The sequence below is a fragment of the Oryctolagus cuniculus genome, chromosome 17 (assembly GCF_964237555.1).
Source record: "Oryctolagus cuniculus chromosome 17, mOryCun1.1, whole genome shotgun sequence".
In the NCBI taxonomy this organism is placed as follows: domain Eukaryota; kingdom Metazoa; phylum Chordata; class Mammalia; order Lagomorpha; family Leporidae; genus Oryctolagus; species Oryctolagus cuniculus.
The window spans coordinates 61,690,746-61,716,134 of record NC_091448.1 but is presented as its reverse complement, the minus strand read 5'-3'; the positions used below and the strand labels follow the sequence as shown (position 1 = coordinate 61,716,134).

The window sequence follows — 25,389 nt, the reverse complement described above, 5'->3', positions numbered from 1 at the left end:
GCCACACAGCCTCCACTTCTTCAGGCTCAAAGGCGAATCTGGCCTCCCCGGGTCATCCCACGTGGAGGACAGTCCAGCTGCCCCTGCGACTAGCCAAAAATAGGCTCATACATGAAGTTAAGCATTGGTCAAGGCCATGAGAATGGAAACCTGTTCTGAATTCGACGTGCTACAGGCTTGGTTCTCAGTGGCGCTCTCTCAAGGGAAGCCATCTCTGTCACACACACGGCTTAATGACCTTCTACCACCCAAACAGAACAACCGGGCGCAGCCACAGCCTGGCCAACTCATGGGTGAAGCAATTCTAGAACCCATGCCACATTTCCCCAAGTGCGTCCCAAGGTCAACGGGCATTAAGGAAGAAGGGTCCACGTTTAAGGAAGTTTGAGAAACACACCAGCGCCTCCAAGTTTCTGGGGTGCTCTGGTCATGTGCCACGTGCTTTACAAAGGGTTGCCACAGGACCACTGAGTGTGTGAGATCTTATGGGGTTCGTGCCCTGGGCCACGCCCACAGAAGCATTTGTTTTACATCAGTGGGGGGATGCCCCGGGAGGAAGCTGCTCACACACACAGAGGACAATGCAAGAGCTGAGCCAATCTTCTTGGCGAAGAATTCAAAATGACAAAGTATGACAAAGAGAGCTGACACACACCACTTTCTATAAAGGCACGAAAACCCCAGGTTTATAGTTAGAGAAAAGCTGTGGTCAAAGGGTACCTCCGATGGGCTTAGATTCCACAACAGGAGTATTAAAATTCACACCGATTTTATGAAATACATTTATTTGGGAGGGCATATTACTAGGCAAGCCAATGATTTATTTTAATTAAAAATTACAAAGTATGATTTAATACACTCTAATTTTTTTATGGCTGATTATGCTGAAAGTTTAGGCAACTTGTTTATTTAAAGATTTTGTTTATCTGAAAGGCAGAGTTCCAGAGACAGAGAAGAGTGGCAGAGGTCTTCCGTCTGCTGGGTTCACTCCCCAGATCTGCAATAGAGAATGGTGGCCCAGGCTGAAGCCAGGAGCTTCTTCCGGGTCTCCCACACAGGTGCAGGGGCCCAAGCATTTGGACCATCTTCCGCTGCTTTCTCAGGCCACAGCAGAGAGCCGGATCGGAAGTGGAGCAGCCAGGACATGAAGCGGTGCCCATTTGAGTTGCTGGCACTGAAGGTGGAGGCTTAACTGGCTACAATACAACACCAGCCCCAAGGCAACTTTTAACTAAGCTAGGTCAGTGACTAATTCTTAGCACCTTATACTGTGAGAGACATGTTTCAGACAGCCTTAATGGAACTTATTCAACAAAGCCAGTGCTACATTCAAGTGAGTTACAATGCCTCACTGAGTGGACTGGGGGGCCGGGTGGGGTCCCTGCAGCAGGGGAGGAGTACAGCACAGCCCCAGGCTCTGCCAAGGGTCCCGTCTTGCTTGCTCAGATCCTTCACACACACACACCCCCCCCCCCCAAATCAGGACAGCCAGTGGGCTCACTCAACGCTTCTCCAAACTTCTCCCAGGGCTCTGCCATCTCTCTGCCACCTACAGGGCCGAAACCCCAGTCCTACGAGCCAAGGCCTCTTCTTCTGGGAGAGGGAGAGGGAGCGGGGATGCTTCCGCCACTGTACTGAGTCCAGTAGGCAGAATGTACTCAAAGGGATCACTTCAGAGTTTTCAAAACGTGAATTTTACTTCCACTGTGCTACAGAAACACGACATTTCGAGATTTAACTCTTGGAGATTTGTTATCTTGCAGCGATGGGGTCCTGAGAGAGGAAGAGCATGTTTATAATTACTTTTATTACAGTATTTTAAAAACGCTAGTTAGGTTTCATTAAGATGTAGATTCTGTCTCCGGGCCTGGCACCGTCAGAATGACAGGTGCTACGTACACGAAATAGGCAATGGCTTTTTGGGAGCCTGAGGATTTACAAGGTGCTCTGAGTGGTACCAGTCACAGCAGCCACGGGAGGCCTCGGAAGACTGTCCAAGCCAGACACAGGCACGCCTGGGCTGTGCGGATGCCACACGCTGGGACCACGGGGCCAGAGGGCACCGCCTTGAGCTCGAGCCCTCGGGGCCCCACAGGTGAGAGGCAACCCCTGCCCGTGCGGTGCAGTGCCTCAAACCTGAGAGGGAGCTGGGCGGGATCCAGCCTCGGCTCCCGCAACCTCAGAGGACAGCTGGGCTCCTGGACGGGCAGTGCTGGGTGTCTTCCGGCCCCAAGGAGCACTGGTCTCTCCCCCTCAGCCCGGCGGCACGACCTGGGCAAGCACAGCCCGCAGCAGGTCCTCTGAACACCCTCTCAGGGAATGCCGGGGTCTGCCGGCATTGTTCGTGGGCCGTGGCAATGACGGTCAGGCTTGATCATGGTGGATCTGCGTATTTTCTGCTTTGTGGTAGTATTTTTTAAAAAATCACAGGTTCATTAACCACTTAATAGAAGAATAATTCGGTAGAGGCGATTAGGAGATGGAAGAGGGTCAGTCTTCAGTAGTATCCAGTCTAGAGAGAGGAGAGGATCCAGGTTACTCTACTGGTTCAACAGCCCGCCCACAGCCAGCTTGCACCCGGGCACAGCAGCGGGACTCTACCCAGAACTCCTGACCTAAAAGACAATAAATACACCACATGGGAAACGCCTAAGAAGCCCAAGAAAAAAAACCAAAAACCAAAAACCAAAACAAGACAGGCAGTGATGCCCGACTCAAGGAGAGGATCTCGCCGTAGACGAGAGTTAGCAATAGCCCTTTATCAGCCTAGATTTTAAGAAGGAGGCTGGGGGCTCTACGTGAGATTTGAAAACTGAGACACAATTGTGTTTCTAAAATCCAAAGACAGCAATGGACTTGACCCATCCTACCGATGCTGAAGAGGCGCTACCTAAGCCCGAAGGTCAAATGTCACGTGTGTGATTGTCACAGGCTGGATGGCGCTCGTCACCATAAATCTTTAAGCCACCGTTGTGCGTTCTGCGGAGTGGACGCTCCGAATCCTTTCTAACTGTACCCGCCGTGGGTCACACGCAATCCAGACAGACAAGGGAGGTACACTACGAGGAGCCGTCTCGGGAAACTGCTCTAATCGTGACACTCTTCAAGGAACCGCACAATACAGATTCACAATCACTGAAAACTGCAGGTGACTCGATACGAAGAGAATGAAAAGCTCAAAGGAAAGTGCATAGAACCAGCAGAGGGAAACGAAGCTGACTCTTCACCTCACCCCAGAATAAATTTCAGACACCTGAATAACTAAGGCGTCGACTAAGAGTCATGAGGACCGAGTGGGAGAGTGGAATGTGGCCGCCAACTCCCTCACTCCGTGTGTGGGAAAGCTGTGGCCGTGGGCCGGCTCCCAAGAGGCCTGGCCCGCAGCCATCATGAGGTCCACGTCACAGCCAGGGATCAAAGCCACACTTTGTTTCCAGCTAAAGGCTTTTATATATTATTGCTTCTCCAGGCTCTAGCAACAGAAGACCTGACAAACCCTTTAGGGATCTCAAAACTTCCTGGCACAGCGCAGGGCGCCTGGGGGAGACTCCTTGGCACACACACAGCAAGCTCAGGGAACGGGGACTCAGCCTGGCCCTCCACAGTTTGCACGAGGCTGAGAAATCCCACCCCAACCAAGCAGGTCCAGGTCAGGCTCCTAGGGACAGATAAGGACTAGAACCTCCCGCCTGCCTCCAACCAGGTCCCCAGCCCTGGGAAGATGTAGTGGGAGTAGTAAGCCCTAAAGGCGTGCTGCGGCTTCATTCACTAGGCTACCTGTCAGGAATTCCAAAAGGACACCTTATTTTCAAAACAAAGCAAATCGGAATGACTCAGAGATCCTGAGATTGTTCTCAAGTTATGCAACACAGAGCTTACTGTGTGAATGGGGACTGGGCAGGCCTGAATTGGCTGAGCTTCCCCCAGATCTGTCCTCTTCCAGAAATGCAGGCTGCTCCACCACCGTCTCTGCACACGGCTCTTAGATCCCTAGTGCCTCCCCACTTTAAAGTGGCGGACAGGTTGTACCCCACTGCCACTCTGGGCCAGGACTGAAGATGTCCAGAGACAATACGCGTTCTGATTGCAGAAGCCCCTGAGAAGCAAACACCTAAAGGAAAACACACCCCCGCGGGGCCCACCTTCCACACAGAGAGAGAACGAGGAGCTCCTACCTCGCTGTGACAGACAGAGCTGGCCTTTGAGATCTGGTCCTCACTGCTTCCTGGGCCCACGCAGGCTGTGAGCTACTAGAAAAATCGACAGGGCCTGTCTCCTCAGCACAGCTTGGTGTTTCTGAGAAAACCCAAACGATGATTTCAAATGCAACTCGGATCTCCAGCTCCGCCCGTGTGCGGTGGGCGAGCCAAGCCCCTTTTATTTCAACAGAGCTGTTTCTATGAACTGGCTCATTCCTGCACCCCTCCCCGCCCACGCCCTGGTGTTGCTCAATGCGTGCCCTCAGCTGGCTGGCCGAGGGCTCCCAGAATACAGTCTCCCTTCCTCTACTCCCTCGTCACTCTCATCTCCTCCTACACCCCAACGATTCACAAACTGCCCAGGAAGGGCCTCTCTGCAAGGCCTTTCACAAACTGCCCAGGAAGGGCCTCTCTGCAAGGCCATCGCTGCGATGACCGACCACCGAAGACAAACTCCATCCGGTAGACCCGCAAGCCTGTTCAGATCGCCCTGGCCACAGCTGCTCCACCAACCGCCACATCCACCACAGACCTGGCTCCTCCATCCCTGTGGCGTGCTGCTGTCAGAACATTGCAGAACAACTGAACAGGAAGGATGAACACCACAGCCGGGGGTGAGACCGCCCATGACTCCCCAGGCGCAGGTTCTAGGGTGTTCCGGACTCTCAGACCGGAAGTCAGCAAACTGCACCTGCGCTGACGGGGACTCCGCAGGCCGCTCGGCTCTGCTCTGCCCTTGCCGGGGGAGAGCAGCTGCAGACAGCAGGTGAGCGAGCGTGCGTGGCTACAGACAGCAGGTGTGCGAGCACGCGTGGCTACAGACAGCAGGTGAGCGAGCGTGCGTGGCTACAGACAGCAGGTGTGCGAGCACGCGTGGCTACCCTTCAACAGCCGCACTGACAAAAAGCAGGCACCGCACCGCTGCCTGCTGAGCCTGTCTCGGACTCGGAATGCTAACGTGCCGGCTCGCAGAATTCGAGAATTTTCTAACAGCAGCCCTGCGGGCAAGACTGAAGAGCCGGTGCTGGCAGCAGCCGGGGCAGCCCGGGCCTCGGGGTGGGGGCGGGAAGCAGCACTCACCTTGACCAGCAGGGCTGCCACGATGCCCAGGACGGCGAGCAGCAGGAGGCCAAGCTTTCCTTTGTGGAACTGTTTCAGGAGGAAAAACTTGGCCCAGTCCACCTTGGACTGGCTGTTGGGGGGGTACCTGAGCTTGTTAGCGCTTTCTCCCTTTAAACTCTTCAACAAGCAGGGGCGCTGGTGGGAAAAAGTGTCAAAAGTATGCTTTCCGTGGTAAGCCCCCATCCCGCTGTGACCTATAAAAGAAGGAAAGAGACAACACAGGCTTCGCTGGGGGGGACACCAGCGACGTCTCCGGCTCGGCCCCCCCCCCCCCCCCCGGCGTGTGGCAAAGGTCTCTGTCCAGGAAAGGGTCTCCCCTGGCCCAGCGAAGCTGAGCTGTCACCCAGGGCTCCTTCCAACAGCAGGGCGAGCACACAGCTCTCTGAGGCCTGTGGCTCTGACGCACGCCCGGGACCGTGCCAAGAGCTTACGTGAAGTCTCTAAGATAATTTTTCCCACAACCCTACTTTGTGAAGCTCGCAGGCCCAGTCACGTGGCTGGCAGGCAGCAAGGCCTGGAACCCGGATCCGTCTGCCCCTACACGTACGTCTCATTCCCATCATTCCCCGTGGCTTTGTTTACCCACAGTCCCACTCACTCACTCACTTCCCCAAGCCCCTTGAGAGGAACAAGGACAACGGCCGCAGGGTTTCCAACTGCGGGTCCATGAGCAAGTGTCACAGCGTCGGCCCTCTAAGAAGCCACGCCCTGCGACAGTTTCCATTTCTCCCACGCACTGTGAGAACGACAGGCAGGCAGGTGCAAAACGGGGAGTGTGCGCTGAGCAGACAGACGGGCCTGTGCATGGCCCAGGGGAGGTTCACAGGGCCCAGAACGCAGAGCGACCACTCAGGAGGCGACCCCCAGGGGGCCCTGACATTAAGGAAGGGCAGAGGAAGAGGGGGCCGGCCAAAGGCACAGGCAAAGAAAGAGGGAAGTGGGAAAAACAGTGTCCAAAAAGCCGGAGGAAACAGAATTGTGGGAAACATAAAATTCATGGCTATGAAAGCTAGAGAATCCATGAAGGCCACTTAAGTTTTACCGAAGGACATAAAGCGGTTACGGAAACAGAGAGACGTAACACGGCCCCCTTAGGGCTCCCATCGTAAAGAGCCAAATTCTTGCCAAAATGATGTGTTTAGTTCCAAGTAATTTCAACCTAAATCCCAGAGATTTCAAAGAGCTTTCTCTGTGTGTGTGTGTGTGTGTGTCTGTGTGTGTGTGTTTAGGAGGTAGCAGTGATTCTAAAGTTCACCTAAAGAATAAATTTAGCACTGGACCCTGAAGCACAAACTACGGGCCTGGTTGAATATGTGGGTCTTAGAGACAGGCGACGTGGGCTCCATGGCCACAGGCTCTTCGACTCCCTTCCTGCCTCTCTGTGTGTGTGGACTCAGCCACACTAATGCTACCTATAAAGCTACTTTACAATGAAAACCGTGGGGTTGGCCCAGGGGAGGAGAAACCAGCAAGATAAAGAAACCAATGAGAAAACCCTATGAAAGACCTAAGCATGTGTTTTCTTGAGTTCCAATAGTATATAAAGATGATTATTCCAAAAAAATGGTGCTAACAGAATTGTTCTACTCTTTGGAGGAAAAAAGATAAAGGGGATAAATAAAATATTTTTTTAAGAAAGATAAAGGGAAGAGTCTCACATCACACAACATCCAAAATAAACTCCATGGTTAAATGTTAAAAAAAAGTCAAATATTGAGGGCAAACACAGGTTGATATTTACCTAACGTCACAGTAGGGAAGACATTCCTAGGCCTACTTCCCAAGTCGGAAACCATAAAGAAAAAGCCCTCCTAGGATCAGCTAACCGAAAGTTTCCAAATCACAGGGACAAGTAAAAAGACAAAATTTTAACCTGGGAAGAAATGCTTCTTACAGATACAACCAAGAATTAATTTTCTTACTTATAAAAAAAAGTCACACATAAGTAAGGGAGAGGTGAACATAGCAAAAATATCAAAAGGACATTAATAGAAAAGTCACGAGAACTAACCAAAAAAAAATTCAATGTCGGGAATAATCAAAGGAAGACAGACTTAGGTGGCAGGTGTTTTGGGTAGCAGTCCAGTAGCGGAACAGTCACGTGGGCGCTCATCTACCATTCCCAGGGATATAGAGGTGCAGCTCGGCAGGGGACTTGGCGATCCCTACCAGAAACCATGGAGACCTGGGCAGGCACTGTGGCCAGCACACTGAGCTGCCACTCGGGATGCCCATGCCTGTGTAAGAGTCCTGGCCGCCTGGCTTCCGATCCAGCTCCCTGCTACTGGCCAGCATGTGCACATGAGTCACATGTGCAGACCTGGATGGGGTACCTGGCTCCCGGCTTCAACCTAACCCAGTGCACAACTGTGACTACCAGAAGATGAGCCAAACCCCTTTCATTTAAACATTGCAGCCACTGCGACCACTTGGTGGTGAGCCAGCAGATCAAAGATTCTCTCTTTTTTTCTTATTGTTCCTCTGCCTTTCAAATATGTAAATCAATAAATACATTCAAGATTTATTTATTTATCTGAAAGGCAGAGTAACAGAGAGAGACAGGTTTTCCATCCTCAGGTTCACTCCCTAGATGGTCACAACAGCCAGGGCTGTGAGAGGCCAAAGTCTGGAGCCAGGAGCTTCATCCAGGTCTCCCACGTGGGTGCAGGGGCCCAGGGACTTGGGCCATCTTCCATGCTTTCTCAGGTGTATTAGCAGGGAGCTGGATCAGAAGTGGAGCAGCTGGGACTCGAACCAGAGCTCATTTGGGACACCGGTGCTGCAGGCCATGGCTTAACCTGCTGTGCCACAGAGCCAGCCCCAATAATTTTTTTTTTTTTATAAATCCCATGAAGACAAACATTGTCAAAGAAAAAAACCTAAACTATATATCAAAATATTAATAATGTTTATGTCTGGGAGTCATTACATTTTTCCTTATAGCTTTCTTGTGTTCTGCTTCATTGTTTGGACTTTTTGCCATTTCAATCTCTGGTACTTTTAGAATCAGAAGATAAGAGGATTTTTGTGTGGAAAACTTTTAAGCCCTTTTAATATAGGAATCAGCTTTCTAGACACTTTTCTGAAAGAAACAATCACAAATCACACAGATATGTAAGTATTATAATATCAAAAACTTTGAAATCACAACAATCTTACACCAGAAATGTATTATGCTAATGTGCCACATTCCTATGAAGGGACAGTGTGTGGTCACAAAATCATGACACAGGAGCTCGGCTGTGGTGCAGGTTAATCCTCCGCCTGCAGTGCTGGCATCCCGTATGGGCACCGGTTCTAGTCCTGGCTGCTCCTCTTTGGATCCAGCTCTCTGCTAAAGCCTGGGAAAGCAGTAGAAGATGGACCAAAGCTTGGGCCCCTGAAGAAGCTCCTGGCTTTTTTTTTTTTTTGGACAGGCAGAGTGGACAGTGAGAGAGAGAGAGAGAGAGACAGAGAGAAAGGTCTTCCTTTGCTGTTGGTTCACCCTCCAATGGCCGCTGTGGCCGGCGCACCGCGCTGATCCGATGGCAGTGCTTCTCCTGGTCTCCCATGGGGTGCAGGGCCCAAGGACCTGGGCCATCCTCCACTGCACTCCCGGGCCACAGCAGAGAGCTGGCCTGGAAGAGGGGCAACCGGGACAGAATCCGGCGCCCCGACCGGGACTAGAACCCGGTGTGCCGGCGCCGCTAGGCGGAGGATTAGCCTAGTGAGCCGCGGCGCCGGACTGGCTCCTGGCTTTGGATCTGCCCAGCTCTGGCTGTTGTGGATGGAAGATTCTTCTCTCTGTCTCTCTGTCTATAACTCTACCTCTCAAATAAATAGATAAAATCTTAAAAAAAAAAAATAACAACATGTAGGCAGGATGCCATAGGGTTGTGTGTTGTCCTGTGACATAAAGGTTAGGAAACAATACGCAACAGGACTCCTTTCAATAAAACATTCAACTGTACGTGAGTACGCATGTGTGTCACAGACACGCACCAGCTGTCTGGCACTATGGGTGATTTAAACTTTTATTCTTTGGGTAATTTACAGTGGAGTTGTGGGGAATTTTCTTATTCCCTGGATTCTTCTATCTTTCCCACATTTTCTTTAAAAAGCCTGTACTCCTTCTGCATTTAGGGGAGAAAGTCAGTTTTGTTTCAAAGAGGATACGGTTGGTGATGGCATATGCTACCTCATCAAGTAGGACAAGGACTGAACCCAAGCCCCTGAGATTTTCAATATGGGGCACTGTGATCCCACCCAGAACAGTTATAGAGCTGTCTGCTTCAACAGTTCCGTGGGAGCCAGGATCTTGTTGGCTGAACCGAGGAATGAAGGACAACAGAGCATAAGCCAAACTTTTTTTTTTTTTTTTTTTTTTTTTGACAGGCAGAGTGGACAGTGAGAGAGAGAGACAGAGAGAAAGGTCTTCCTTTTGCCATTGGTTCACCCTCCAATGGCCGCCGCGGCCGGCGCGCTGCGGCCAGCGCACCGCGCTGATCCGATGGCAGGAGCTAGGAGCCAGGTGCTTTTCCTGGTCTCCCATGGGGTGCAGGGCCCAAGCACCTGGGCCATCCTCCACTGCACTCCCTGGCCACAGCAGAGGGCTGGCCTGGAAGAGGGGCAACCGGGACAGAATCCGGCGCCCCGACCGGGACTAGAACCCGGTGTGCCAGCGCCGCTAGGCGGAGGATTAGCCTAGTGAGCCACGGCACCGGCAAGCCAAACTTTTAAGAATTTGGGCTGTGGGGGGCCAGCATTGTGGTACCTGGGACACCAGCATCCCATATGGCTGCCAATTCGTGTCTTAGCTGCTCTACTTCCAATCCAGCTCCCTGCTAACGGCCTGGTAAAAGCAGCAGCAGATGGCCCAAGTGCTTGGGCCCCCGCCACCCACATGGGAGACCTAGAAGAAGCTCCAGGCTCCGGACTTCAGCCTGGCTCAGCTCTGGCCACTGCAGCCATCTGGGGAACAAACCAGCAGAAGGAAGCTCGGTGTCTGTGTGTCTTTCTCTCTCTGTAACTCCAGCTTGCATATACATAAACAAATCTTAGGAGAAAGCAAGAACTCAGGCTGTAAATCTGCAATCATTCCAACCGCGACCCCAGGAGCCACCATCTTTCACTCAGTCCCTTTCTCACACTCACTCCATCGGCAGCTGCTGCTGCTTAGCCCCCAGAATAGTCGCTCCCCTCCCACGCTCACCCTCTCTAGTCTGGACCCGGCCAGATCCACTGGCCTCTGCCCACCTCAGCTCACGTGCGTCAGGCACTCTGCGGGTGCTGGCAAGATGTTTGCATCCCAAAGGGGACCTCAGCACTCACCAGCAGTGGCCTGGGTTCCTTGGCCATGGGACAAGGTCTCCTTGCCCAGGGACAGCTGGCCCTGCCACGCTGGCCCACTGTGTGATGTGCAGTCATTGATTTATGATATCACAGAGCGAGAGAGCGAGAGCGAGAGAATAATGGAGGGCTTGTGAAGACTGGTACTTTCACAATCTGCTCTGCTGCTCCGCCAGTTTTTACGATCGGCTGTTTTGTGATGTTCCTGGGTAGGCAGTGGACAAGCCTGCCACCCAAGTCCCAAGGGAGAAGTGAGGCCTGAGTCAGTCATCTCGGGAATGGGGAACGGGGGCAGCTCACAGCCCCACGGGAACGGCCGGACCAGGCCGCGTCCACAGGGCCGCCTGGGGAACCAATTTCTTTCCAAGCACAGACCCTGGAGCACAGGATCGCGTGCGCCCCCAACCACAGGGAAAGGCCTCTCCTCTCCACGGACGATAGGAGACTGCAGGGAACGCCTGGATCCCACTGAAGGGTTCTTTGCGTAGAAAACAAAGAGCCAGTAGAAGGTTCTCTTACGGCTGTCAGCTCCCAGCATTCTGAACATTTCCTCCACTACCTCACTTTAAAAAAAAAAAAAGAGGGAGCGATCAGAGAGCTTATTTAATTAATGAGAGACTGATTCTTGGCACTGCAATCTCCTAAATCTAAAAGAACAATAAACAAGTGAACAGAGTCATTGTAGCCACGGGCAGTGCTACCGAGGACAGAAATAGAGCAGGGAAGCGGGCAAACCAACGTCAACTGGGTGGCCCGGAAAGGCCCCTCTCGGGAGAGGACAGCCACGGGGGACCCACAGAGGAAGCAGCGGGAACTTCCTCGGCAGCCTGCCTGTGACTCGTGGAGGGGAGGAGCTTCTGGAATGTTCGCCAGGAGCACGGGAGATCCGTACTTACCCACTCCTCCAAAGGGCAAGGAGTTGAGCGTGAAGTGCATGATGACGTCATTGCCTGTGACACCACCACTGGACGTCTCGTCAATCATCCGTCTGATGAGCTGGGGACAGACCAAAGGCGTCCGGGTCACCGACACTGTGCTAAGGGGGCACTCGCTACCACTCACGCGGGAACCATCACCCTGGCTTTGTGTGCCAGCAGGAGTTCTTGGTGTGGGGGACATACGCCAACAGCCTTAGAAACAACCTAATTCGCTGTTCATCTCTAAGCTGAAAATCTGAAATCCAAAACTTGCTGAGTACCAACAGGATGCCACGAGTGGAAAATTCCACAGCTGATCATGCAAGGGGCCTCGGTCAAAATGCAGGTGTGCTAAAAACACTGCATACAATTACCTCTGGGTGGGGACAGGAAACATCAATGAGTTTTGTGTTTAGACTTGTTTCCACCCCTAAGATATCTCATTATGTATGTGCATATATTCTAGAACCTGAGAGAATCTAAAACACGTCTGGTCCCAAGCAGTGCAGAACAGGGCTACTTGACCTGTACATGAAGGAGACGCCCTGGACCTTACGGCCTGTGCTAGCAAAAGGCTCTGGATTACAACGAACAATTCAGACTATATTCTGGCCTTTAAAAATAATTTTATTATTTTTCTTTTTTTTTTTATAGGCAGAGTTAGATAGTGAGAGAGACAGAGAGAAAGGTCTTCCTTGCGTTGGTTCACCCCCCAAATGGCCACTACGGCCAGAGCTGTGCTGATCTGAAGCCAGGAGCCAGGTACCTCCTCCTGGTCTCCCATGCGGGTGCGGGGCCCAAGCACTTGGGCCATCCTCCACTGCCTTCCCGGGCCAGAGCAGAGAGCTGGACTGGAAGAGGAGCAACCGGGACAGAACCGGCGCCCCAACTGGGATTAAAACCTGGAGTACCGGCGCCGCAGGCGGAGGATTAGCCTAGTGAGCCACGGCGCCGGCCAATTCTATTATTTTTCAATCATTGCTGTAAATTATAGCACGTGAGTACTAGGTTTGTTTTTAGTCCTTATGAAATGCTAACCATATATATGACTGGCCTAAGGCACAAAGAGGGGCAATAATGCTTTATTAGTAAACGGTCATTTCGCCTGGGTGCCAAGGCCAAGGTCAAGTCTGCACTGAAACGACCTCCGGTGACCTACTGCTGGGCCGTGCTTCCCCACCCAGTTGCACCTGACCAGGAGACTAAGCCTCACATTGTCTGCGGTCACTGCCAATGTCACACAATCATTTTATTACCAGCCACGCGTCACAGGCCCCACGCGCCACAGGCCCCACACGTCTGGTCTCACTTCAGAAGTCTGTACCCTGTGCTCTCCATAGCGCTGCGGGTCCAGAAGCCAGCCTGTGACCCATTGCACTTTCCTGCTTCTAGTTTTCCTGTTTCTTCACAGGATCCTGAATTCCTCGCCCACCCTGAGGCCAGTGTCTGGTAGCAGCCACCAGGCACCTAGTGACATCAATGCCTGCGCCTCGAGCAAAGTGGCAGAGCTGCTCGACCTGCGGGGATGTGAAGCGCTCCACTGAGTCATTCGAGAAACTGAGTTCCAAGACATCACTGCATTTACACACCAGGGCCAGAGAGCTCCATCCCACCCGGCCCATCTGCCATTTCAGTCAAGGGCAGGCTCTTGCACACAGCAATGCCCCCTGGATTAACATCAGCAAAGCATCGAATGCTAGTACATCTAAGTCTTCCAATTATCCAGGAGCCATTTGTGAGTCAAAAAGCCTTGTGGGGCCAGCGCTGTGGCGCAGCGGGTTAAAGCCTCAGCCTGCAGCACCGGCATCCCATATGGGCGCCAGTTCAAGTCCCGGCTGCTCCTCTTCCCATCCAGCTCTCTGCTGTGACCTGGGAAAGCAGTAGAAGATGACCCAAGTCCTTGGGCCCCTGCAACCGTGTGGGAGACCCGGAAGAAGCTCCTGGCTCCTGATCAGCTCAGCTCTGGCCGTTGCAGTCATTTGGGAGTGAACCAGTGGAAAGGAAGACCTCTCTCTCTCTCTCTCTCTCTCTCTCTCTCTCTCTCTCTCTGCCTCTCCTCTCTCTGTGTAACTCTGACTTTCAAATAAATAAAATGATTCTTAAAAAAAAAAAAAAAGCCTTGTGATACTCCCCACTACAGTCTGAGATCTACCCCAGGGAACTGGGGAGAAAGGATGCAGGGATAACCCCGGGGCCTCATTAGTCAAGACAGCTCACTACACAAACACAACGTCCCCTGGCGCACGGTGATATGACAGAAATGACATCATCCTTTGTTGAACAGCACACAAGGAGGTGACTTGTGAGAAGTCACTATGATGAGGAGCTGTTCCCTCCCAGACTTACCTTATCGTTATGAGAAAATATATAGAGAGCCAGGGGCTTTTCACGTTCATTTATGAACTGTATAGCTTCGTCTGCATTTTTCACAGGCACTATCGGAAGAACTGGTCCGAAAATTTCTTCCTGCATCACTTTGGCTTCAGGGTCAACATCAGTCAGTACTGTCGGGGCTGAAACGAAAACACACAAAGTGCAAATGCTGAAGTGGGAGATTAAAAAAAAAAAATCCAAGTCTCCTGTCACACTTTTTATTTGTGTCTTCCATGTGTTTCGTCTGTCTCATCTATTTGTTTCGCCCTTTGCCTCTGCCACCCAAGTCAGGTCTCCGAAGAAAAGTCCCGAGTCCGTGGATGAAGCCATGCAGATGTCTCTGAAGTGGGATCTAAGGCATCCCTGTGTGAGGAGATGCCAACTCGGGAATATGTCTTCACATTTCATGCTGCACACAGCCATGTGCATGGTTTAACTGAGGTGCTGGTTCTCACGGATGAAAGCACAGACAGCTCCTCCGTCCAGCAAATGAACACTTCCCCCTTAAGTGCTTTCGTGCATAGCATCTCACTGGCTTGTACTTCTCCTCTGTGAGACAGATCCAGAAAAGACACTGAAAGGGTCAGTAGTCCCTGCCCCTGTTCCCGTGTTCCATTTGCCACAGGCAAGGGGCTCCAGAAAGGGCAACATGGATGGTGAAGGGGCTGCACCTGTTCCAGCAGCCATGCCACTTAGCAGTGCCCAGAAAGACCTGAGAAACCGGTCTTCAAATGAAAGAAGGCATCGAGAACAAGCAGCTGGCTTTTTCCCTACTCCTGGTTTCTCGTAGGCAGTCCTGGCACGTGGCTGAGGACACCATTCCAGGTGTGTATCGGTCGATGCCCACGTCTTCCTCGGGTCGGAGAACCTTGGTTTGGGCATCCAACCTCCTCGGCACGGCTGTGTGCTCAGCCAAGGCGACCCAGGCAGGGGCAAGTGCCAGTCAATCGAAGCTAATCGTAATAACCCCTCCCCCGGCCAATGATCAGTCTAGAAGCAGACAAAGGCAATAGGCTGAGGATGGGAGGAGGGAAAGGTGGAGAAGTAACCGCTAAAGCCCCCAGCTCAGCAGAGCCTTGAGACAGCTCATCGGGAGAGAAGAAACGTTTCCTCATTACTCATGGCCTTCAAGCTGGATTTTTTTAAGCCAGGCTTTTGGTGATCCGCAGCATCCTATCTGGTGAGCGGGCATAAGCAAAGCTATTCTGGGCTGCTTCTTTGCCAACCAAATGTATCTGTGATTTTTCGGTCACCTTGCATGTTACTTTAGAAAAAATGGAGTTCAAACTCAAAGTAATGCATGTTCTTGGTAGAAAAGAACGAACACAAAGAAGGCGAACAAATAAGGAACAAATCGCAAGTTCAAGCATGACAGGCTAAGGCTTGCTTTCTGGAATGGGACTGTCGCTGGCGAGGTGCAGAACTGTGGTGAAGGTCTTTCCTTTGTGCTGTTTTCCCATTCATAAACTGGAGAGCATCACATAAAGGATCGTTAGGAACAGAAACGGTTAAATAACACATGTGTAGGGGCCAGCGCTGCGGCGTAGCGGGTAAAGCCGCCACCTGCAGTGCCGGCATCCCATACGTGTGCCGGTTCAAGTCCCGGCTGCCTCACTGCTAATCCAGCTCTCTGCTGTGGCCTGGGAAAGCAGTGGAAGATGGCCCAAGTCCTTGGGCCCCTGCACCCACATGGGAGACCCAGAAGAAGCTCCTGGCTCCTGGCTTTGGATCAGCACAGCTCCGGCCATTGCGGCCAACTGGGGAATGAACCAGCGGATGGAAGACCTCGCTCTCTCTCTCTCCTCTCTGCCTCTCCTTCTCTCTGTGTGTAACTCTGACTTTCAAATAAATAAATAAATCTTTAAAAAAAAAACACACATGTAAACATGAAAGGCCAGTGCAACTCAGGTGGAATAACGAAGCATGCATACATATACAGATCTGTCAGTAGCTTATAAGAAGAGCAGTATACCAGAAAGCAGTATTTTTTTAATAGCTTAGTAAATAAACACTATATAGGCAAGCCTCTTTAGTATCAGTATGTAGTGTTACGGGTGGTACAGGACTTTTCTTCCCGAAGCTCATGCAGATGTTTAAACTGGGAAGCCTCCATGTTAGTGGTTGATGGGCCAAGGGTGCAGGCTTGATCTAAGGATGGCCTCTGAGAGGCGGGTCTGGTGGGAGGCCTTTGGCTCCCTGGGGGTGTGCCCTTCAGGGTGGTTCCTGAGACAGGCCTGATTACGGGAGTTCAAGTTCTGCCTCGCTGTCCTTTTTGGCTTACAGTGTGACTATCACTCTGCACCAGCCATGACCTCCACAGACACCGGCAATGGGGCCACCTGATCCTGAACCCTAACCTTCGAACTGTAAACTGAAACACACCTTCCCTTTCCCAAGAAGCTCCTCTCAGGGATTTTAGCTAATGAAAGGCTGATACAAGGAGTGTCAGTACAACCTGCCAAGCTGCTCTGCTTCCCGTAGGACCGGGTGGTTTCCATTACCTATGTAGCGCGTGGCCTCGTCGGTCTCCCCACCAAAAGCTATCTTTTGTCCTTCAAGCAAACTTTGTATCCTCTTAAAGTGACGAAGATTGATGATCCGTTCATAATCAGGAGACTCTTTTATGTTTTCTCCATAAAATTCCTATTTAAAACAATAGGAGTATTTAATTGTCACAAAATCCCACACATAGGATCTTCAAAAAAAATTTATGGAAAACACATACTGTGAAAGAAACCATGCATACATTTAAAAAATCTCCCATCCAAATAAACCTACATTTTCATTCAATTGTCCAGGAACTTCTTGAAGCACCCTCATGTTTCAATTGCTTTAAGTAAGGGCAAAATCCACCCGCGCCCAAAAATTGGCCTGCTATCATATCCTCACAGAATCCAACACACATTCTCCCCACGAAATAATTTAACAGTAGCACAGAGGTAGTAAGTGAAAGCTTTTTGGCAGGTCAAGGACAAGAAAATAAACCATTCCTACCTGCCCCCCCAATAGATCTATCATTTTCCATAGTTCTGGAAGGTTCCCAAGGATCTACTACTGTAGTCCATCCCTGGCTCTCCCGGGGCAGGGCTGTGGCAGCGGGAGCAGGCGAAGGGAAGACGTCTTGGTCTGGAGCAGGTCACTCATTTGTTCTTATAGTTGGTGACCACCACTCCCCTACACCAAGCTGTACAGAAACCCAGAGTCTGCAAGGCCTAATCTGCTACCTGCCGTTTACAGAAAACGTCTGTTGACCTCTGCCCCATTTTGTTGTTACATCTTCTCTGGACTGATCGATCTTTCACAGATCACAGCACTCAAATGGTCAAAACAGAGCTTTGCTAAATTACCATGACAGAAGAACCTCAATAAGCACACAACCAGGACTTTCTATGAAGACAATCACAAAGTTACCGAAGCAACCCCGGGGATCCACCCGCCCTCTCCCCATCCCACAACTCCCTTCACAGTCTCCTGTTCTGGATCCGCTGTCAGTCTTACCATTGATGCCCAACTCCCACATCCAGACCCCAGCACCTCACCCCAGGTCCCTGCCCGCTGCACGCCGTGAAGCATTTCAGTGAACTTGCTGGCACACAATTTCCACTCTCCAGTCATCTGCATCGCTCTGGTATTTTTGATCCTTGTTTCAGTGCTCAGTCAAGATTCAGGGTGCACAACGAGCACTCCAGAACTTTCTTTCACCCAGGGGGCCGAGGGGCCCCCTCACACCACTGACCTCGATCACCCTGCTCATCCTGTTCCTTCCTACCAATCCCGATTGCACACTTCATTCACGTCTTGGCTTATGACACTACCATGCAGCCGTCCTTAATCTCCTCACAGCAGATCCTTACTTTAAGCACGCCCAAAGCCTGACAGCCATATAGAGGGCACATTATAAGTAGATATTTAATCAACTCACTCCTTCCAACTTCTGGTCCTCTATAGACATAAGAATTGATAACCTTAACCAGCAAGAGCCACGGGTCTCTAATTATACAGTAAGAGATTGGCGCTCGTCTCGGAACCACGGAGGCACAGTTAATTTTTAAGCGTGTGCCATAACTGATCCCTAACAAATCGACTAGACGGTCACATGGATTTAACACCAACCTAATCTTGCTTCCAGCAGACATCCTAGGGAAGCTGCACAGAACACTTTCAATTAGCCAGAAAATTAATTCAGTCCCAGATGCTACTGGAATTCTCCCAGGTGGAAGAGGGCATGGAGACGCTGCCTGCAAATCGTTAAGCCGATTCCTTGTCTTGCTGAAATCAGTGGGCTCGGGTGTGTGGAGCACAAACCTGCACGGTTTCCTTAATCTTCTGCACAATGTGGTTCTGCAGGGACGCTTCACAGAGAACGTAGTCGGGAGCAATGCAGGTTTGGCCACAGTTCATGTACTTCCCCCAAGTTATGCGCCTGAGGGACAAAAACACAAATCCGCCCAAATATTCATTTGTTAGGCACGCTGTTTGTGGTGTTTAAATGGTTTGCAACTGAAATGCTTTCCTGTTTTTACTTGATTCTGTTTATTAAAAAAAAAATAAAAACTAGTCTCGACATCAGTCAGTTGGAACTTAGATTAATTTACATTTTCCGGCTGAGGAAGACGATTCTAAGGAGCAGGAGAGTTCTGAAGCCAGCTCAGGGAAATGGGACGTGCAGTGATGCCACACTGCCAGCTGTAGAGAAAGCGGACACAGCATCCCAACAGCCCCTTCCCGCTCCAGCCAAGGGCGTCTACTGCGTCACAGGACCTAGCTGCACACTCCGCCTCTCCCCATTTTGGCAGGATGTTCAGGGACAAAGCAGGATGAGTGCCAGCCTCTCAGATCCTTCCCCTCTACCAGGATCCTTCTCCACTACGGCAAGCCCTTCCTACACAGGGAACACAGCCCAAAATCTCAACACCCACCCACTCACTCACTCAGGGTCTCTCGTGCGAGCCATTATGCTCTACCTCAGAAACCCTGACCTAACTCCCTCCCGCCTCCTTTGCTCCCTGTCCGTGACAGGGAGAGGAAGCTACACTATCCAGAGCACAGTGTCAGCTCTACGTCCTGGTACCTCCTGATGGCTGAACTTGACATAGCAGAGGGAATCTGAAACCTTGTATTTCCTAGTTCTCAGGCGCAAGATGCTATTCCCAGCTACAAAATCAGTAATACTGGTGTTTCTCAAGAGATCAACTTCCAGCTGCAAATTTAAAGATTGTATTAGGCACACACAATCCTTTGGATTATCTACTTCCTGGATCATCTATTGAGAGCATTCAAGTTTCTTGCCAGACTTGTCTGTATTCTGGAGAACAGAAATTCCTAAGGACAACCACGTGATGCCAGGACCTACGGTCCCTGACTTCTCACAGCGGCACCAAGGGACAGTCTGCGAGAGCCCTGGTTGTCTTGACAACCCCTTCATGATGTTGTCTTTGTGCCATCAGGCACAGGGTTCAAGCACAGAGGATGAGGAGGCTACTGCTATGAGCTAGGCAGAGCGGAGAGCCAGCCTCACCTGCAGACAGTGTCCAGGTCACAGTCTTTATCGATGTAACATGGACTTTTCCCTCCCAGCTCAAGAGTCACCGGGGTCAGATGCTTGGCCGCAGCTTCCATGACGACCCTCCCGACGGCAGCATTTCCCGTATACAGAATGTGGTCAAAGCGCTCCTTCAGGAGCTCCGTGGTTTCCTTCACGCCACCGTTCACGACAGCGTACAGGTCCTGAAGAAAGAGAAACGGAAGCTCCTGCATTGCCAAGGTCACTGTAACGCCAACACCAGCAGTGCCTTCAAGTAAACGTGCAAACTTCAGGAAAACCCGGAGACCGTAAAGAACAGTGAGGGACGGGACGGATGACGTAAGAGAGGGCTGACCAAGGACAAGTGCAGGACAGAGCCGCTGGCACAGGGGAACCGACAGCCTCATTGGGATGGCCCCAGAGGCACCCTAGTTTTCTACCTGAGTTAGGCAATCGAGACACAGGTGAGGGCAGATGGTTGGACTTGAGCAGGGAAATGCAGGTCATGTGTGTGTGTGTATGTATGTGTGTATCTGTATGTGTGTGTGCATGTATGTGTATGTGTATATGTGTACGTGTATATGTGTGTGCGTGTATGTGTATGTGTGCATGTATGTATGTGTATATGTGTATGTGTGTGCGTGTATGTGTATGTATGTATCTGTATGTGTGTATGTGTATGCATGTGTGTATGTGTACGTGTGTGTATGTGTGTATGTGTATATGTGTATGTATGTGTGTATGTGTATATGTGTATGTGTGTGTATGTATGTATATCTGTATGTGTGTATGTGTACGTGTGTATATGTGTGTATGTGTATGTATGTGCATATGTGTATGTATGTGTGTATATATGTATGTGTGTGTATCTGTATGTATGTGTATATGTGTACGTGTGTATGTATGTGTATGTGTGTGTATCTGTATGTATGTGTATATGTGTACACGTGTGTGTGCATGTATGTGTGTATGTGTATGTATATGTGTACACGTGTATGTGTGTGCATGTATGTATGCGTATATGTGTACACGTGTATGTGTGTGCATGTATGTGTGTATGTGTATATGTGTGTGTATGTGTGTTTGTATGTGTGTGTATATGTGTGTGTGCATGTAAGCTGAGGATTTTGGTGAGAAAGTGGCTGCTGCCAATGGCCACACAACAGATCTCAGCTGCATGTCTTAAACTGAATGTTCTCTTCTCTGCACACACAGCAGGGCTCAGCCCACGACAGGATGCTGAACGAGCGGTACACAGCACGGCTGAGAGCGCTCGCTTGCAAAGTCCATCTGGGCTGAATCTGGGCTCTGCCACTTGCGGATTTACGTGACATCGGGCAAGCTGGGGACTTCTCTGGCCTCAGCTCCTCCTCCCCAGCTGCTGGGAACTGAGCCCCTGTGTGCACTGGGCTTTGCTTAGCGGCTGTTCTGTGAGAGAGAACACCCTGGACAGGGCAGAGAACACAGGACAAGGAAGGGAGACCAGGGAGATGTTCAGAAGATTCTGAGGGAGCATGAAGCTGGCTTGTGGGCCACACGGTGCCATGCGGTCTGCTCTTTGAAAGACTAAGCAGTTCGCACTCACCACGTAGTTTAACAGCCCAACCCATGTTTCTGGTTTTAACTTTGCTAAGGCTTTGTCTACAGAGCAGGTGTGAGTGACGCCTCCTTCCCAGTAAGCTAACAGCAACAGCAACTGTCCTACCCCCAACTGGACTGCTGAAACATGTACACCTGCTAAAGGGCAAAGCAGGCCCCTCCTCCTCCAGCTTCAGATTCCAAGTCCCCACACAATCCCTGACCTCTCCCTTCCTTCCAAATTACCATTCCTGGGGGAGGGGAGGAGGATAGCCACGCCTATAGGAACACAATTGCTCTCAGGGCTGCCTTAACACTGATAAGAGCCAGCCTTGGCCTGAGGCCACTGCAAATTAACAGGTGAGATACCGGTAGGAATTTTAAAGTTGTCTTTTGTTGAAAACAAAGTGAGACTTCTCCCTGCAGCCAGTGCAGGTGGAGCTCCTGGAGCCCCTCCCAACCCCAATTTCATGGTGGCGTCACAGTTTTCCTCCCTAGCAGGGAGCTTTCAATCCTCTCAAATGCCAACAGCGGAACCCCAGGGGCGGGGCTACACCCTCTGGCTCTCCTAGGCCACTTTTCTTTCTGACTCTTCCTGCCACATACATCCTTTTTTTTTTTTTTTTTTTAAGCAGAAGTACTCTTTCGTAATCACACAGATTGCCAAGTTGTTAGGATAAAAGAGATGGTCAGAGACAAGGGGCACCCAGCACGCTACCAGTCTCTCATAAATTAACTCACTAAATGAATACCTCTACAGCATAAGGTAGTGCAAACAAGGATTAATCCAACATGTCGCACGGTGGGAGATCTATCAATAGCAAGCGTGCCCGTGAAGCCAGGGGCCTAAACACATGTAACCGTCAGGGCTGGGCCATCCGCACTGCATTTTGGAACTTAATTTCTTATAGGAAGCCAACTGTTGGGCACTTGGGGAAACTGCAGATGCCTGGCCAGCAATGACATGCGTCAGCCGGAGGATCTAACGTGTGTTTTCCATGACAAACCGCTGTGTTCAAGACGGGGCAAGACATTCTTACCTGGTCTAAGTACTGAGGGAGCAGCTTGGCCAAGACCTGAGCCGTGTGTTCACTTAGTTCAGAAGGCTTGAGGATCACGGCGTTCCCTAGACACAGCACAAAGCAGAAGAGACTGGTAGCCGGGCACTTCAATCACAGCTGTCAGAATGGTGTTCGCGCAGGGAATCCAGTTACCGCCGCCTTCCTCACAATGAGCGTCATCGTTCTCTTCCGTGTCACCCCCGCCTCACACGTGCACATCTCACTGGCAACAGGCTCCAGCGGCCTTGCCTCCCTCTCCAGCTTTCTATCACTTCTCTCCCTCAGCCCTCGGGTTTTCCTCTCTACCCTGGAATCACTGGGCAAATAGGTTATGTCAACATGAGCTGTTGATCTAGATCCTGCGGAGTAAGAAATTATTCTCTCGGCTTTGGCTCTACACCCAAGCCACCGTTACTCACAGAGCCTTTATCTGAATGCAGAAGCTGGTCGGGCAGAATCAGGTGTTTGTCCAAGACCAGAGTCGGCAGCTGAGACCACAGCAGATCCTGACTCCAACCCCTTACAGGTTCATCCCCCCGGCACTTGGAAACTTGGCCATGCGGAGGTGGGTGCCGTGTTGTAACAGGGTAAGCCAGGGCTTGGGATGCCTGCATCCCATTCCAGAGTGCTGGTTCCAGCCCTAGCACCTCTGCTTCTGACCCAGGCTCCTGCTACTGCATCCTGGGAGGCAGCAGTGTTGGCTCAAGGGCCAGGGCCCCTGCCAGGAGTCCCTGCGAGGAGCTCCAGGCTCCTGGCTTCAACCTGGCCCAGCCCTGGCTGTGGTGGGAGTTTGGGGAATGAGCCAGCAGATGGGAGATTCTCTCTCTCTCCCCTGCTCTGCCTTTCAAGTAGATGAAAGTAAATAAACATTAAGAAGTAATCACACATATCCCAGCAGCCCACTTAGAAACACAACGAGAGAGAATGAACCCTTCTAAAGAGGCGTTCAGACACAAAGTGGCACCAGACCTGCAGCGATGGCGCCGATCAGCGGCTGAATGGTGAGGACGAACGGGTAGTTCCAAGCTCCGATGATCAGGACGACTCCCAGCGGCTCGGCCTGAACATAGGCCTCGTCCAGCATGGTGAACAGGTTCTTCTTCACCGGCTTAGCGGTGACCCAGTCGGCAAGATTATTCAGCATAAAGTCAATTTCCCCAAGGACGGTAATGACTTCCTGACTGTATGCATTCAATTCGCTCTGTTGTCAAAGAGCCACAGTTAACCTTGCGCAGCGAGTATGATCCACGTGGCCCAGAATGTCAAAAACCCCAGGCGGCGACGGCTGGTTAGCAGTCCAGACTCCTTCAAACCCTCGTAAGCACCTGCTGATCCCTTCCTGCTATAGTCAATGCCTCTAAACCCTTCTCCACTGATTCCAGCCTTCTCAAACTCCAACTGAAACACGGCCTCTTCCAGGAAGACCTCCCTGATTCAGGGTGGCCTGCCTCGATCACACTTCTAATACCTTAGCAAATAGGCTTTTGATCTGTATCTTAACATTCTACCCTCAACAATGTTTAACTCTATTTACATTTTACCTGTGCATGTTCTGATTCTTAAGTTTAAAACCCTCAGGGGCAGGGCACTGACGTCTCCAGTAATCCTACATAACACACGCTCACACATCTGATGCTTGCAAACAAATGGTTCAGGCTTTTCGGAAGCTTACTCTATCTTGTTTATTTAATATCATGGCTCCTTCCCACCAAAACATATAGAGCAACCCACGGAGAGGAGCTACATGCACGCCCCCAGAGCGCCCGCAAACGCACACCGGGGTGGGGGGGCTAACGCCAACGCCGGAGGCTCCGGCTTTATCGACATCGCTGGCGACGTCACTCCCACGGGGACAGCGTAACCCCAAAGCCAAGCAAACAAAATAAAACCCCGAGCTGCGGCAGAGCGAAGCCCCCGAGCGGCGTCCCGCGACCCCCGCCCGCCCGCGGCCGCGCGCCCACCTTGCACAAGTCGGCGGCGATGGCCGCCAGGATGTCCGCCTCGCGCTCCTGCACCATCCTCCGCAGGGCCTCGAGCTGCTGCAGCCGGAACCGCAGGGGCCGCGAGCGGCCGGATCGGAACGCCCGGCGAAGCCGCTGCACCTCGCGCTCCATGGCCTCGTCCTGAGGAGAAAAACGAGAAGTCGGCGGGAGCCGCGGCGAGGGGGCGTGGCGGGCCCCGCCCCGCTCCTCCTCCGCTTCTCCCCTCGCGGGGCGCCCACCGTGGACCCCGCGCCGCGACTCACTGCCACTCAGTCGCCACGTCCGGACAGGACTTCAGCCAGGGCCAAGTCCAACTGGCCGACCCCGCGGCGCGGCAGGGCTGGGCGTGACCCCGAGGCGCGCGCCCATTGGTCCGGGCGGCCCACGTGACCGCCGGATCAGGCCGCGGCCACGCCCCCTCCCCGGGGCGCGGCCCTCTGCGGAGCGCGCAGTCCCGCGCTTACTTGCCCGGCTGCTGGGGGGCGCTGTCCCGGCGCTCGAGGCTACGCGGGGCTTGGTAGGGGGAGGTCGGGGTGTGCGCGGCTGGAGCGCCGAGGTTGGGGGCTGCGGAGCGGGGCCGCTGGGAAGCGAAGCCTCCGGGTGGCTCCAGGAAGCGGAGAGAGGCGTCTTGGAGCAGCGGCGGGGCTGAGGCGCGGCGGTGGGCCGCTGGCTGAGAGAAGCGAGTCAGGCAGGGAGCGCCCGGACCCCGACGGGTCGCGGCCCGCGCCCCCCAAAGCGCCCTGCGGAGGCGTGCTCCCCTTCCTCTTCCATTTTGTGGCTCTTCAGATGTGGCCGGATGCGCGGCGGCGCGAGCTGCCGGCAGCGCCGGGCGTCGGGCGTCTGGGTCCCGGCACCCACCTCCCCACCCTCACCCTGTCCCTCGGGCTCCGGCTCCTCCCTCCGCGGATCGGCCGTCCCCACCCAGGCAGCGCCTCAGTTCCTGCGAGGTGGCTCCCCTACCCACTCTCCCCGGGGGCAGGGGGCCGAGACTGCGGCATGAGCAGGGTCGTCAGAGAGCTCGTGGAAAACCATGCACGGGTCGCAAGAATTCTTTGCATGAAAACAAGCTTATCTCTCTATCCCATTTCCCACGAGCTTGTTGAAGTATCCTCATGCATGCATTATCCTCTTCCATTCTTGCATGAAAGAATTCCCTTTCGGCTGCAGGTCACCTGCGGGCCCCGACTCCCCATGTTACAGCAGAACCCCCAAAAAGGAAACCCACCCGCTTCCTCGTTGCTAACCCAGTGGGGGAGTTCCCGGTTCTTTCTCCTCTGCACTCAGCGGCTGACCCGCGCCACCTTT

At 52.2% G+C, this 25,389-nt stretch overlaps 1 protein-coding gene across 6 annotated transcripts; it reads right to left on the bottom strand.

Annotated features, from left to right (window-relative positions):
- Positions 1 to 768: 768 nt before the first annotated feature.
- On the bottom strand, positions 769 to 24,932 carry ALDH3A2 (aldehyde dehydrogenase 3 family member A2). 6 transcript variants are annotated; one of them, XM_008250349.4, is made up of 12 exons: positions 24,549 to 24,932; positions 24,064 to 24,225; positions 23,072 to 23,303; positions 22,082 to 22,167; positions 19,458 to 19,666; positions 18,245 to 18,362; positions 16,441 to 16,582; positions 13,913 to 14,079; positions 11,546 to 11,645; positions 5,280 to 5,515; positions 4,176 to 4,296; positions 769 to 2,512 (listed from the first exon to the last, which is right to left on the bottom strand). In XM_008250349.4, the coding sequence occupies exons 2-11, from the start codon at positions 24,214 to 24,216 to the stop codon at positions 4,216 to 4,218; spliced, it is 1,524 nt and encodes a 507-aa protein (XP_008248571.2). In that variant the 5' UTR covers positions 24,217 to 24,225; positions 24,549 to 24,932; the 3' UTR covers positions 769 to 2,512; positions 4,176 to 4,215. The 6 variants fall into 6 exon arrangements, with proteins under 6 accessions (XP_008248571.2, XP_008248570.2, XP_002722699.2 ...); XM_008250348.4 differs by lacking the exon at positions 24,549 to 24,932 and adding an exon at positions 24,348 to 24,503; XM_002722653.5 differs by lacking the exon at positions 24,549 to 24,932 and adding an exon at positions 24,324 to 24,447.
- Between the last annotated feature and the right edge of the window lie 457 nt (positions 24,933 to 25,389).